Raw genomic sequence first — 14,354 nt, forward strand, 5'->3', positions numbered from 1 at the left:
CTGGCTACCAAACTGGTTTCTGGATTATTCAGCCACACGTGATGTCTGCTAATTATGCACTGCGAGTATTAAAAGCCTACAGAACTTCTTAGGCAGCCTTGTTGAGCTGCCTCCAGGCTCAACAATAAAACTATCCCAAGTTCCAAATTAATGGTAAGCTTCCATTTAAACCCTGGGTTAAGTGAGAAGTAAGAATTTGTGCTTTCCGGGCTGGTAGCACATGCCTGTAATCCCAGCTACTTGGGAGGCTGAGGTATGAGAACTGCTTGAACCCAGGAGGTGGAGGTTGCAGTGAGCTGAGACTGTGCCACTGTACTCCAGTCTGGGTGACAGAACAAGGCTCTGTCTAAAAAAAAAAAAAAAAAAAAAAGAATTTGTGCCTTCCAACTGCTGCCAGGCAGGAGGAACTGGCAGCCTTACGGGCCCCGAAGTTACCTAAGAGGGTAGGGGTGCTGATGTCAGGGAAAGAGTGCCACCAGCCTCAGGGCTAAGAACCTGGAATTTGATCCAGAAGGCATGGATTCAAATCACAGACCTTTCAAGTTTCCCTTTTGTAACCTTAAGCACATCATTTATTCTCTTTGAGCCTCATTTTTTTCTCTTAAAAATGGAGTAAAAAACCAAATTTCTGTCCAAGTTCCACGACTAATCCAAGGCTTAACCCAAAAGGCAGATAGGAGAATATTTTGCAAACTGTGCAGCACTACACATGTATATGGTTCTACTTCTCATGCACTCACGATGCACTTTTGTTTCATCCTTGCAACAAACTCTTGGTGGCAGAATATCAATGAGGGCTCTGAGGCACAGACAGGCTAACCAGCTGGCCTGGGGTCACAGCGCTAATGGGTGGCAGAGCCAGGACTTGCAGCCAGGTGTCCTTACACTGTGCTAGACTGATGACTTCCCAGGCGAGGGGTTGTCACCCCATGTTAGTCAGATTCCTGGAGGAGGAGATAAAGACAACTCATCTGGTCACCAGAACAGTCCCCTTCAGCTTCGAGGAAGCCAGCAGGGGTGTCTTCTCACCTGGAGTCCTTCTCTGACAGCTTCCAGGAGATAGGGGATAATGGAGTAGTTCCACAAGTCGGTGAACCACACTCTCGAGCCGTCCACATCGATGGGGCATGACAGGAAGAGCCGGGGGCCTAGAGACCACAGTGAAAATACATTAGCACTCAAATGGGCGTGGGTGACGGGGCATCGGGTGAAGCCATGGTCCGAGCACCCTTCACAGGAGGGACCCTGGACATTCTGACGGCAGGGCTGAGGCCTGTACACAGACACACTAGCCCTGGATGGTGGGCACAGAGAAGGACACTGTGATCCCTGATTCCACCTGGGGGTCTCCCTCCTCCAGGAAAGGCTTGATGGGGAAGATGCTCACTGTGGCATTACTAATCTTGATTTTTAAAAATAGAAGCCCATGACTACAAGTCCAAAAGAACAGAAACAGTTAAGCAAATGAGGGTACATCTGCATTTGATCATTTTGTAGCCTTTAAAAATAATTTTAAAAACTGAGTAATTGGCTGGGCATGGTGGCTCATGCCTGTAATCCCAGCACTTTGGGAGGCTGAGGCTGGTGGATCACCTGAGGTCAGAAGTTCGAGACCAGCCTAGCCAACATGAAGAAACCCCTTCTCTACTAAAAAATACAAAAAAATTAGCCGGGTGTGGTGGCAGGCACCTGTAATCCCAGCTACTCGGGAGGCTGAGGCAGGAGAATTGCTTGAACCTGGGAGGCGGAGGTTGCTGTAAGCTGAGATCACGCCATTGCACTCCAGCCTGAGCAACAAGAGCAAAACTCTGTCTCAAAAAACAAAAACAAAAACAAAACAACAACTGAGTAGCAACAGAGAATGCTCATGAGATAGTGCTAAATGAAAAAGGATTTTTTTTTTTTTTTTTTTGGAGTCTAGCTCTGTTCCCCAGGCTGGAATGCAACAGTGCAATCTCGGCTCACTGCAGCTTCCACCTCCTGGGTTCACGCGATTCTCCTGCCTCAGCCTCTTGAGTAGCTGGGATTACAGGTGCATGCCACCAAACCCAGCTAATTTTTTGTATTTTTAGAGTAGAGACGCGGTTTCACCATGTCGGCCAGGCTGGTCTCGAACTCTTAACCTGAGATGATCCATCTGCCTTGGCCTCACAAAGTACTGAGATAACAGGCAGGAGCCACCATGCTTGGCCAAAAGGAACATGTTATATGTATGCTATGATTGCCACTACATAAAGTGTAAACATATATATATATATGTATATATGAACAAGGACAGAAATCTTAGTTCGAATAATGAAAATTATGTCAAGATGGTGGGATGGTTAGTGATCTTTTTTTCTCTGTTCTAAATGTCCAGCTTTCAGAAATGCTGGTAAAACTTCATTTTTCAAGCAAAGCCAATCCTGAGGGTAGCTTCAGCCTGGGGGAACCTTGAGGTGGGAGCTCTTTAGTGAGCTAGCAGTTTCTACATCGGGCCAGGATGGACACATTTCTCTTCTGCAGACCACTAGCAATCTGGGGTCTGCCTGGACTGTGACTGTCCTTCTGCCCCCTTTCTATCTTTATGGACAGTCCAGCTTCTGCTGACTGTGCCTGCAAAGTGCTGTCCTGGCCAGGGCCCAGAGAATGGGCACCTGAGGATGCCAGCCCACCCCCTCAACCCAGTCTCCCACCCACCGATGGTGACGTCCGAGGAACTGTGAGCCTCCAGGAAGCGGTTGAGGTGATGCCAGACCTTGGGAATCCAGTCGATGATTTTTACCAGCTCCATATTGCGCACCCGCCCACTGATCTCTGTTTCCATGAGCTTCCTCCTCAGGAACCGGCCAAGGAAACCCTTCACAGGCTCCGTGTGGTTGGCACAAAGCACCCATCTGGAGGAAGTCAGAAACACTTTTCAAGATGATAGTGATCCAAATGATGGCTGACCTCAGGAACCAAAGCATGTTAGAAACAGAAGGTGTATATGCTAATGCAACAAATTGGATTAGCGATGCACCGAACAGTTCTAAACATTGTAACTATGTATTAACTCACAGTTCCTCATAGCAACCCTCTAACATAGATATTATCACCACCTCCATTTTACAGACAGAAATGCTAAGGAACAGACAGGTCATGTAACTTTTCCAGGATCAAACAGCTAGTTAATTGAAGAGCTAAGATGGGAACCAAGAAGCCTGGCTCCAGCGGCTAGGCTGTACCCACTGAGATAAACTGCCTCTTGTGCTTGGTGTGGAACTCTGTGCTACGCTATGGAACTATCACTGTGACTAAGACACAGTCCTGGTCCCCAGGAGCTCACAGTCTGGTGGAGGAGGCAGACAGGCAAAGAGAGAAATGAAATATGATGAAGCCTAAGGGAATCAGGGAGGGCTCCTGAGAGGAGGGGATGTCTGGGCTGAGACTGGACAGTTAATGGGCAGCAACATAAGGAAAGGCAGGAGCAGGTGTTAGGGTCAGGAGTGGGGTGATGCTGCAGCTTTCGCAAAGGCATGGGAAACAGCATGGGTGTTTGCAGAAACTACCAGAAGTTTAGTGTGACTGAAGTTCAGACTTGACCTGCCAACCCACGGAGTCTGGATTTCATTCTGCAGGCCATAGGGAGCTGGAGTTACTGAAGGACTTTAAGCATGAGAGTTCTATGGTCAGATGTGCACTCTAGAACGCTCACTCTGGTCTGGCTGCCACAGTGTAGAGGATTGGCTACAGGGTGCAGGGGGGAGGCTGCAAGCAGACGTACTGACTAGGTGATGGCAATGGTGTGCTGGGTGATGATGGGGCAGTGATGGGGGGAAGAGGAGGACGATGGACTTCAGGGATAGTTAGGGGAAAGCATGAACAAGACCAGGTCAGCCTAAATGCAGAGGTGAGCCATGCTCTCAGGGTGCTGGAGGAGTCAACATTTCTCTAGTAATTACATTCAGACCCACTTTCAATAGATCTCCCTCAGAGATACCTGCAGAATGGCCAGTGGAAATGAGCCGGGGGTCCCAGCCCAGGAGACAGCTTCACATCCCCCTCTAAGGACCCAGGCAGGAGAGGTGAAGTCAACTGAGATTCATTATACGGGGAAGGGGTGTTTGGCGATGTCAATCAGACAGTAATGCAACCTAGCACAACCGAGGAGAACAGTCCCTCCCACACCCTGGCCGTGAGAGAGCACCAGCATGGTGCTGTGGCAGCGGGGCAGGGAAGACGAGCTGGCAGGGAGTCACAGCAGCTGGGACTCAAGGGCCCACAGGCCCAGCTAGGTGGGGACGTTTTAGGTAAAAGCTGCCATTGCTCATGTTCACTTGGGACAGAGAGACGCCACTGGTAACAAGAGGGCAGCAGGGTCACCTGCAGTCCCTTCCAGAGCTGCCCCTTTGACCCTGTGACAGCAGGACTCAGAGGCAGAGACTTGAGTGCAAGTTCCACTCTGCCACTGACCAGTGTGTGACCTCACCCAAGTCACTGAAGTCTCTGGGCCTCAGTTTCCCCATTTGTAAACAGAGAGTGGTAAATGTAATTACTTGAGGCTGAAGTTAAAATTAAATGGATTAAGCTGAGAAAAATGCTTAAGTAGCGTACAACGCATACTCAACGCAGGCGTCTCTACTCACGCCATCTTGCTTTCCCTCTTTGTGATTCCATAGGGTAACTGGACAAGGGAAGGGAAAACTGACCTGAAGTTATGGTGAAGCTGCAGGTTGGGAGTCGAAGAGGTAGCCTGGTTCATTGTGCCAATTATGTAAGGGCTGTGGGTAAAATAAAAGAAAAGAAAGCTGTGAGGTCAAGCCAAGCTAGAGAACAAGGTGGTCACAGAGGCCCGCGGCCCTGTGCTTCTAGGCCGGTGGACAGCTAGCCGCCTCCCCCTCCCAACCCTGTGTGTGTGCACGGCTTCACTCCCACACCGGCCCTGGGCCGCCTGTGTGCACAGTGCCCCATAAGGTGGCAGCACTCTCTCCCGGGGGCTATGAGGTCCAGAACCAGCCTTTACCATTTGTGGTACTTGCAGTTGAGCAGCCCGTTGAAGATCTCGCCCAGAGAGCTCACGTGGTGTAGGTTGTCCAGGATGATGACGAGGGGCATGTCCACAGCATTGTTCTCACTGTTGCACTGGTCAGCAAGGTTGGACAGGTACTGGCGCAATTCCTATGGTGGCCAGGAAGGCCGAAGGAGAACAAGTTGGTGAATGTACTCAGTGAAGACACACTGCTCAGGGTCTTTGCCTCACCCAGGCCAGTGGAGGCAGAAAGGCCCTTCATGATGCTGCGCTGTGAACACATTCCGGGTGTCTGCCTATTACAGGGCATTGGCTTGGTGCTCAGGGGATGCAGAGTGGGCATGGGATGAGTTAGGACTGGGTCCTGCCTTACAGTCAGTATTCACCCAGTGACTGAAAACCTTGAGCCTGGGGTAAAAGCACAGCACTGTGCTCTGTATGTATGTGGCCTGAGAGCTATATACACAGAAGCCCTCTACACATCAGAGCAGCAGAGGAGCCAGACACACACTTAAATCAGGCTGAGTAGTGCTGTGGCAGACACAACACACAGCACAGGGGAGATGAGTCTACATGCACCGGGCTTGGGGAAATCCTGCTGAAAGGGCAGGCTTTGGATTTAACCTTGGCGAATGGGTGGGGCATTGGCTTAGCAGGGACTAGAACACAGCCCTGCATGCCTGGGGTAAGGGATGCATGTCAAAAATGGAAGAGGAAGAATAATGGTGCATCTGTGGAAAAGGCTGAAATGGCAAGGTAAGGAGCTGGCAGAGAACCTACGATGGCTGCCTGCCATTACTGTCATCATCATGATAGCTGGCATCACTTAGAGACAGGCAGGGCTTTAAGAGCCTTACACACCGGAACTTCTGTAGTCCCACAGTAACCTAGAAGTGAGTAGTATGATTACCTCCATTTTACAGATGGAGAAGCTGAGGCATGGTACGATCGGGTGCCTGGCCTGAGAGTGCACAGTGGGTAAGCAGTGGGCATGGGTCAGACCTGGGTTCCTGCTCCAGTCAGTATCTTCACCACACTGGCCTGTCTTAGATGCCAGCCTGCTTGCTCAGGGGCTAACATCTTCTCCCTCTCCTACCAGCACCCACCCACCCTGGGCCTCCATTTTAAGTCAAAATATGACTTGTTAGCAGTAGAAAAAGCCCACCTTTTAAAGTGACTGGTTCTTTTAGTCCCTCTTCACCGTGATCTCTGGGCCCCAGGCACGTGGCTCCCCATACCTGCAGAGCCTTCACTTACTGGTCCCAGGAGAAGTTCCCTAACTCACACAAAGGCTCTCAACAGAAGGGCTCTGGGTACATCTCTCTTGTCCTGCACCTACATCAAGTTACTTGGGGAGCTTGTAGATGGTGCAGCCATCTACAACCTAGGGAAATAGACCATCAAGCGAGGTCTAGGAACCTGTGTCTTCAAGCATACCAGGTGATCCTTAAGGCCAAGGAGTCATTTCCAATCCACCTTTGATCCTCAGGCCCCTTTGCACAGGGCCAGCTAGAGTCAATTATCCATCAGTGCTCACTAATGCATGAATGAACAGGTCTGAGAAAGCACTTTCCAACTCTCAGCAGGGACCAGGTCGGGCTCCATTCACACTGGTTTCCATTGCTCACTGTGAAGCAGGATCCAACCTATTTGCTGGCCACAGGGCTCTAGAGTCCAAGACTTTGACTTGAGCTTCAGTTCTACCACTTAGTACCATCTGAGTGGTTTTAGGCGCAGGACCAATCTGCTTTAAGCCTCTGTTTCCTTCTCTGCAAGATGGGGATGGTGACAACTACTCCCTTGAAGGTATTGCTGCGAGAAGGTGTTTGCTGGCGATGGGGCAAGCAGTCCATAAATGTGGGCTTCTATTGTTTTTATTATTGTTATTTTTGTTAATGGTGTCATTATTGTTCCAAACATATTTTATTTTGGAAAATCAGTAACACCCAGTACACACATGATAACTTCTTGGTAAACTGCAACAGATGTATCTTGCATAACATTAAAGAACTACCAGGACTGAGCATCATAAATGAGCTCGATCGGCTTAACCACAGATGGAACTTCCTACTGGGAGGATCGGAGTGGAGCCTTCCTTTCTGCTAGCCCCCTCTGGATCTCCTTCACTGGGCTTTCTAAAACCATCCAAGGAGAGCTGATAGGAAATGTTGCTTTCCCATCAGACACTAGCCTGATGATATCATCAGTTTCGAAAGGGCCTAAAAATACAGCAGACTCAGAATGACCTCCTCACCTTGCTGGACTTATGGTCCACGTTAAAAGTGGCGATAACCCCGTCTGTCAACTCCCGTCCCTCTCGAAGCACCATATATTCAGACAGCCGGTTGGCCAGGTAGGTTTTCCCAGTGCCGCTGGGGCCAGAGAGAATGATCCGACGGTGCTCTATCAGGAGGGAGACGTAGCGCTGCAGGATGGGCTTGGGAATCAAGGACTCAAACACCAGTGAGTCCAGGCTGTTTTCTGCGAGCCCTGCATTTGGGAGAGACAGGAAGCGTCTGAAGTCCTGTAGAAAAGGTAGCTCTCTGTGCTTGCCTAACTGGGACTGCCAAGACCTGAGGTTATTCCTTTCCTCGGCAGTCTACTCACCTGAGATTCCTGCACACCCAGGGACACTGGAAGCTGACAGCAAAGTGCTGCTGCTCTAGGAAGTCACCTCCCTGTTCATCAATGCCACATGCTTCTGTCTCCTGTCTTGGCTAACTTCCCAGACTCAAACTCACCTTGAACATTTGGGCTCTCAGTCCCCATCTGTCCTCTGCAGAATTCATAAGGCTCTGGGCTCTTTTTGCCTGTCTGGATTTACTATACTTACTACACACACACACACACGCACACCTCTACTATACACACACACACACACATATATACATATATATATATATATATTTACTATACATATGCTATGTATACTATACCTATGGCATCTGCCCAAACCAAACCTGAGTCCTGTCTATCACAACCCTGAGGTTGCCTCTTCACCCTGCTCCCTCCCACATGCCAGGTACCACTGCTATCCACACTAAGACGTGCCATGAAGGCAACAGCACTTTTGTTTTTAAAAGGAAGAAGAATGCAAGGCGGGATCATTTGATTCTGGAATGTGAATACTGGCAGACCTAGCCTGAAAGCCTGAAATATTGTTAGCTGGGACTCTTGGTCCTCAACAACATCAAGTGGAAACTTATCCTTTCCCTTTCCTATCTGGGACAATGTCATCAATCAAGGTGGTTGGCTTCACAAGAGGTATCTTTTGGATACTGTCTCTAAGAGAAGATCCATCCAAGGTTGGCTGTCCAGAACCTCAGGTCATTGTTTAAAAGCCACTCTCAAGAAACCAGCAGAATTAATGAAAAGTAAACTGAAGAGTATTTACTGTTTTGTAATAGCAAATTCCTTCTACATACTCAGTCACTGCTAGCAGATACCCCCAAAGCATCTATATGTTTGTTTCCAGTCTTCCCGCAATCACGTAACCCCTAAATGCAGTGACTCTTCCATAATGAACATGACAAAGGCCCCCAGATACCTTATCTGCTAGGGACAAGTCTAACATTTTCCTGCTACTGAGCTTGATGTAGCGTACACTTGCTCAAACCTCAATGCAAAGTATGGAGTGCAGGGTCTCTACATTTAATATTAATAAACACAGGAAAAACCCACTAGAACACCCTCTCTGTACATATATACTGCTCTGTTTCAGTCTTCTGCCATAAACCCCACAGGGAGTGACTATTTTGCCGATGAGCTCACTTCAGGAAATGCAAAGTTGAACCCCCTTCCCCTGGTACCACTGAAGTGAATCACTGCAGCTGAGACAACTCTTTCAGCTCAAATCTTTGAGTGGTTTTTAGTGCCTTGAAGTCATAAGTTTTAAGTACTTTAGGAAAGAGAAGAGTCAGGTATCACTGAAAAATAAACCGAGCTGATCCCTTGAGGTGCTGAAACTTGATGTGTTGGCAGCAGCGACGGATCAGGGTCTGCAGAGGGGTGGCACGCTCCATAGAGGCAAGTGGTCTTGTTACTTTCTAGAGAGGCTTGGCCTGGTCTCAGCAATAGGCCATTCCCTTTACCCCTCAGTCCCTTGTAATGCTCACCTGTAAAACCAGCAAGTGAACAAGGCACGCTTGGCAGGAGTGATGAAATGCAATTTGAACCCAGGACATAAAAGGCTCTCCTGAAAGGGTTCTTGTTGAGGACGATCGTTCCAGTGTGTCTGGTACTCCTTCCTGCTTCCCCTCATGGTAGAACTCTTCTTTCCCATGGGGAGCTCATTCCTGGTGGTTCAAGTGGAACCAATCCAGCTCCTCCATCCACCCAAAGGGACAGGCTTGTGAGCAGGCTCGGACAAATCCTCTCCCTAGTCACAATGACCAATTCAGTGACGGGCCTTTGACTTATAGTGGGCCAGAGTCATCCCTAGGAATTATCTGTTACATTTTTCCCCAAATCCCTCTTTCCTTCAGGTTCCTAAGCTAGAAGAAGGAATTGGGCTACGAGGGGCCCTTTCATCAACCACGTGCAAAGAGTTCAATAAATAAGCACAGCCGTGACGGGCAACGCTGAGGCAGGCCTTGTCCTGATTCACTGTCTGAGCACCTGGATCCAGCTGTGCTTGAGGTATGCTCCTGCATTGCCCAGGGCCATGAGCCCATACATTTCCTTTTTACCTGTAGCTACTTTTGAGTCTGTTTCTGTCACTTATAGCCCAAGGGCACAATTGTGGCATTTCACTTGCCAGCAGGAGAAGGCTGTGTGAGGCTCAAGCAGTAGGTACCACTTGCCACCTGCAGAGCAAGATCTTAATTCCTGCTGATGGAAAATGGTGGGGTGCTTCTGGAAACTCTACCAACCAAGAAATACATCTTCTGTCAAACAACTGCAAAACTGCAGTCAAGAGGAGGGCCTTTCAGGGAAGAAAGAAATGGGACAACACAAAGAATGAGCCTAGTACGGTATTTATGAAAGTCTATATTCAGGTGATCCATAACATATAGGAAATGATGCGGTTTTACAATCAAATAAATTTGGGACAGATTGGATTAGACAGCCCTTTTTGTTTTTTTTTTTGTTTGTTTTTTTTTTTTTTTTGAGATGGAGTTTCACTCCTGTTGCCCAGGCTAGAGTGCAATGGCATGATCTCGGCTCACCGCAACCTCCGCCTCCCAGGTTCAAGTGATTCTCTGGCCTCGGCCTCCCTAGTAGCTGGGATTATAGACATGTGCCACCATGCCTGGGCAATTTTTTGTATTTTTAGTAGAGACAGGGTTTCTTCATGTTGGTCAGGCTGGTCTCGAACTCCCGACATCAGGTGATCCGCCTGCCTCGGCCTCCCAAAGTGCTGGGATTACAGGCGTGAGCCGCCGCGCCCAGCCTAAACAGGCTTTTTAACAGCAGGAGTTAGGACACTGAATGACAGAGCCTTTGATGTACCAGTACACTCCTGTCCCCCAAACACAAATGGGGATAACGATGTAGCTTTCCAGAATTGCTTGGCAGTGAAGCTTTTTTTTCCTGAGTGAACTTTGTGGGCCTAGAGTTCTAGGGAATGCACTGGCCTGGGGCTTAATATCGCTAGGTAATGAGAAACCGGAAGCTCTAGCAGCACCATGCGTGGGCACAAGCTTTAGCAGTTTCATCAGGATGCTCAGAGTGACTCCTGCAGCCTATAGCAAGTCGTGGTTTTCCCATCTGTAGAATGGGATTGTGTCCAAAGCTTGCTGGCAAGAGTAATTCATCAGTATTGGTAAAGCCCTATTGCAACAGGGTTATTAAGATTCCATCATCTCAGAGTCATAAGGCTAATGGGATCTTTTGTTAGATAATTGCAGCAATAAACTAAAATGATTTTGTTTCCTAAGGTGGTTGAAAAAGCAAAAGACGGTTCAACTTTTGTAGAGTAACTGTTGGAAGGGAGAAAAGCAGCCCACAAACATATGCACAAACAAAACTGTGGCCACAAGTGCCTCTGCCAAGTCACAAAATGAAAACTGTAATTCCTGAAAGCTCCGACCTCTGCAACCAGCTCAATTACCTTTCACAGTCACTGAGATGGTTGTGTTCTCTCCAACCAGATAGCCACAAGGAAGCAGCTCCGGTGTTTCGGAAGTGTTGCTGCGCTTGATTTCTCCAATGCTGTAGCCAAGAACACTGTCTGAATTCAGCCCTAGCTGACTCACTGGGTCGACATGAATGATGTATTCCTGGAAAAAATAAAAAATAAAGACTCCATCAAAGATGTGGCTAAAATCTGCCCATGACTCATGTTTTCATTGGGTGATTTATGATCATCTTCTCTTCTTTCTCAGATGTCTGAGTTGAAATTGAGCTGTGGGATGAGGGGGAGAAGAACTGACTTTCTAAGGGGATAATGCCCAAGTACCACAGGCCTCTTAAAATACAGATTTATTTGGTTAGGAGTGGAAAAACAAAACAAAACAAAACAAAACCCTAACAAGGTTGTGAACGTTTAGTCTGGATGAACCAAGCATGGAAAAGCCAGGCTGCTTTCCTAAGTTCGGCTGAAATCTTGAAGACATCAGGGCCTGTGAATGGTGCTGGAAAATTCACGAAAAAGTAATTTTGACAGGAAATCTCTCTTCCATTCCCTTCTTTTGGCTCAAAGATCATACAAAGAGATTAAAATGCAGGCTGCTTGCAAAAGTCAGCTCTAGATCTTTGAGAAGGAAAATGTGTGTTTAATTTGGAAAGTGTTCCCTCTTAGTTGAGTGAACAAAAGGTTTTAGGTTAGTAAATGTAGAACTAAGGTCCATGTACTAGGAGGTGACTGCACAAGGACTTCGGTGGAATCCCAGTAATAGGCCTTACATGGTCTCATTTCCTCACTTACTATGATGCCAATGTGCCTCTTTTCAGCCCAAACTGGTATTCTAATCCAAGGATGTCCCAACTGCCCATCACCAGAGATATGTTTTTGGCCTAGGTAGGAGAATCGGTCCATCCTAAGCCATTCATACGTCTTCTCTGGTCTCATTTCTACAGGCTGGCTTACCAGGATGGGGAACAATCTCCAGTCAAAAAACAGAATTTTCTCCGTATGAGGCTACTTGGATCTAGCTATTAGAAAGAAACTACAGTGTACTATTAGGTTGTTGCAAAAGTAACTATGTTGGTGCAATCACTTTTGCACCAACGTAATAGTTAAGTTAGGAGTTGAAGTCAGACCAACTAACCTAGACCAACGTGGTCTAATTCTAGATCCATGACCTTGAACAGCCCAACCTGACCCTCACTTTCTTCACCTTTAAATGGGGTAATATAAGGGGCTTGGCATAGTCTCTGGCACAAAAAACGTGGGCTACTATTACTACTCAGGGAATATGATTAATGAGCACTTATAATTGTTGACTTACTTCAGGACAATAGAAAAAATGTACCAAAAGCTTCCTTCAAATCACCATGTGTTTCAAGGTTCACCTTGGTACTCATTAGTTATTTATCCTGTGGCAAACACCCAATCTAATGATGTCATTAAAAAGAATAGAGAAATAAGTATGGCAACATCCTTGAGCCTGGCCATCAATCAGACATTAATGTCACTCATCAAACAAACCAAAGACTCTGAAGCGGTGGCACAGCATACCAGGCAAATCAGATCAAATCCCCCGAAATGAAGGCTAGAAATCTGATGTCTAAGCCCTGGCCACAGATTACATACTCCAAAACATATGTCCTAAGACACAATTCTAAGGTGAAGAGTTGGACATTAGCAATTCACTGTGAGAGGATCAAAGAGTTGCTCAAATCACACTCACTAGCTGGCCCACCACTGCAAAGGGCAGATGGAAAGAATTTTGCCGATCACCAGTCTGTACTTACCATCGTCCTTCCATTCCCTTGAGGGCCAGGGAACAAGTTCCAGCAACATAAAGATGTAGGGAAGGGCACAGGTCTGAGAAATGGCCAAGCTCAAGACATCAACCTCTCTTTGCCTCCCCAGGCCCGGATGCCCGTGTTAGGTATTTTGCTGTAGCCGCCATCTTGAAACACTTACTTTGAACAGCCGTCTAACCACCCCATCGAGCACATCCCACTTCGTCTTGCCACTAACTCCAATGCAGCCAATAAGAAAGAGGTGTGGTCTGGAATCCTAAGGGTAAGGAAATGTACACAGGTGAAAACCAGGTGGATCTTTTCTGACTCAGTTCAGCAGAGGACTCAGGTTGCCTTAGAACTCCGCCAATGGTTTGAAAGGGGAATAAAAGGCCTATTTGTATTAATACCAGGTATAACTTAGGTGGAAGTAATAGTCTTAATACCTTTCCCTGCTTTACTGCTAAAACAGCAGACCAAGAGTCAGGAAGAGAGGATTTCCTCTCTGGAATATGGAACCTTCTGCTAAGTAAATGTGTCAGACCGGGCATAAATCACATATTCCTTTTCCAGAACCCTCCACACCTGTCTAGCATCTTTGTCTTTTCAAACCTTGCTTACAAACTCACCTCTTCCAGGAAGACTTCAGTGATTAACCCCATCAGGCTCAGAGCTTAAACTGCTTCGGCAATTCTGTACATAACTTATATAATGATATATCCGGTACTAATTTATATTTAGTTTTAGGTATTTCTGTCTTATTTTTGCATATCAAGCTTATCTCCTTACTAGATCTTAAACATTGCCAGGACAAAATGTGTTTCTATTTTTTCTTCTTTCTTGTTTTTAAATAACATTTACTGTTTTTCTTCTTGTTAAAACTCAAAACATGCAACTCAGAAAACTAATAAAACTCTGGGAAGAATACTCTCAAAACAATCTTTTTCTAACTCTTTTGCACCTCTGTTCACAGGGCTTTGCATAGTGGCAGCTAATGAGATCACACTGATAAAAGAAAAGCTGATAGAACATGCCATTCTATTGGGTTTTAAATACCTTACATGCTCATAAGGACGCAGAGTCAGGAGTGTGGTTGGGCAGGGGTGGGGGAGGTGACATATGGCAGCTAAGCAAAATCAGCAGAGAAAAGAGCACCAGTCTTGCAGTGAGATGATCTGACCCAACCACTTGTCCCTGGCCTCAAATAAGTAACGCCTGGGGTCTTGAGTTTCTTAATTATACAATGAGGATAATAATCCCTGGTCAACCAACCTCACCTGGACACTGTAGTGATGCAGAATAATATAACTTTTGAAGGTGACTTGTAAACTTTTGTAAAATGTATGCTCTATCTGTTCATATTGACAATCACTAGAATAAACAGTCCACAAGGTACACCTGCATTTACTGTAAGAATGAGTGTCCCGGCAGGGCATGGTGGTTCACACCTGTAATCCCAGCACTTTGGGACGCCAAGGCGGGTGGATCACAAGGTCAGGAGTTCGAGACCAGC

At 47.0% G+C, this 14,354-nt stretch overlaps 1 protein-coding gene across 8 annotated transcripts in view; it reads right to left on the reverse strand.

The window, feature by feature from the left end:
* Positions 1 to 14,354, reverse strand: part of NAV2 (neuron navigator 2) — a 409,147-nt gene that overhangs the window by 13,031 nt on the left and 381,762 nt on the right. For all 8 annotated transcript variants that reach the window (XM_077964833.1, XM_077964832.1, XM_002799608.4 and 5 more), the window contains 7 exons: positions 13,023 to 13,118; positions 11,043 to 11,211; positions 7,245 to 7,480; positions 4,985 to 5,139; positions 4,671 to 4,742; positions 2,680 to 2,876; positions 1,030 to 1,148 (listed from right to left, as the gene is read on the reverse strand). In XM_077964833.1, coding sequence (XP_077820959.1) covers positions 1,030 to 1,148; positions 2,680 to 2,876; positions 4,671 to 4,742; positions 4,985 to 5,139; positions 7,245 to 7,480; positions 11,043 to 11,211; positions 13,023 to 13,118 — 1,044 coding nt within the window. The remainder of the gene's footprint in view (positions 1 to 1,029; positions 1,149 to 2,679; positions 2,877 to 4,670; positions 4,743 to 4,984; positions 5,140 to 7,244; positions 7,481 to 11,042; positions 11,212 to 13,022; positions 13,119 to 14,354) is intronic.

The sequence above is a fragment of the Macaca mulatta genome, chromosome 14 (assembly GCF_049350105.2).
Source record: "Macaca mulatta isolate MMU2019108-1 chromosome 14, T2T-MMU8v2.0, whole genome shotgun sequence".
NCBI lineage: Eukaryota > Metazoa > Chordata > Mammalia > Primates > Cercopithecidae > Macaca > Macaca mulatta.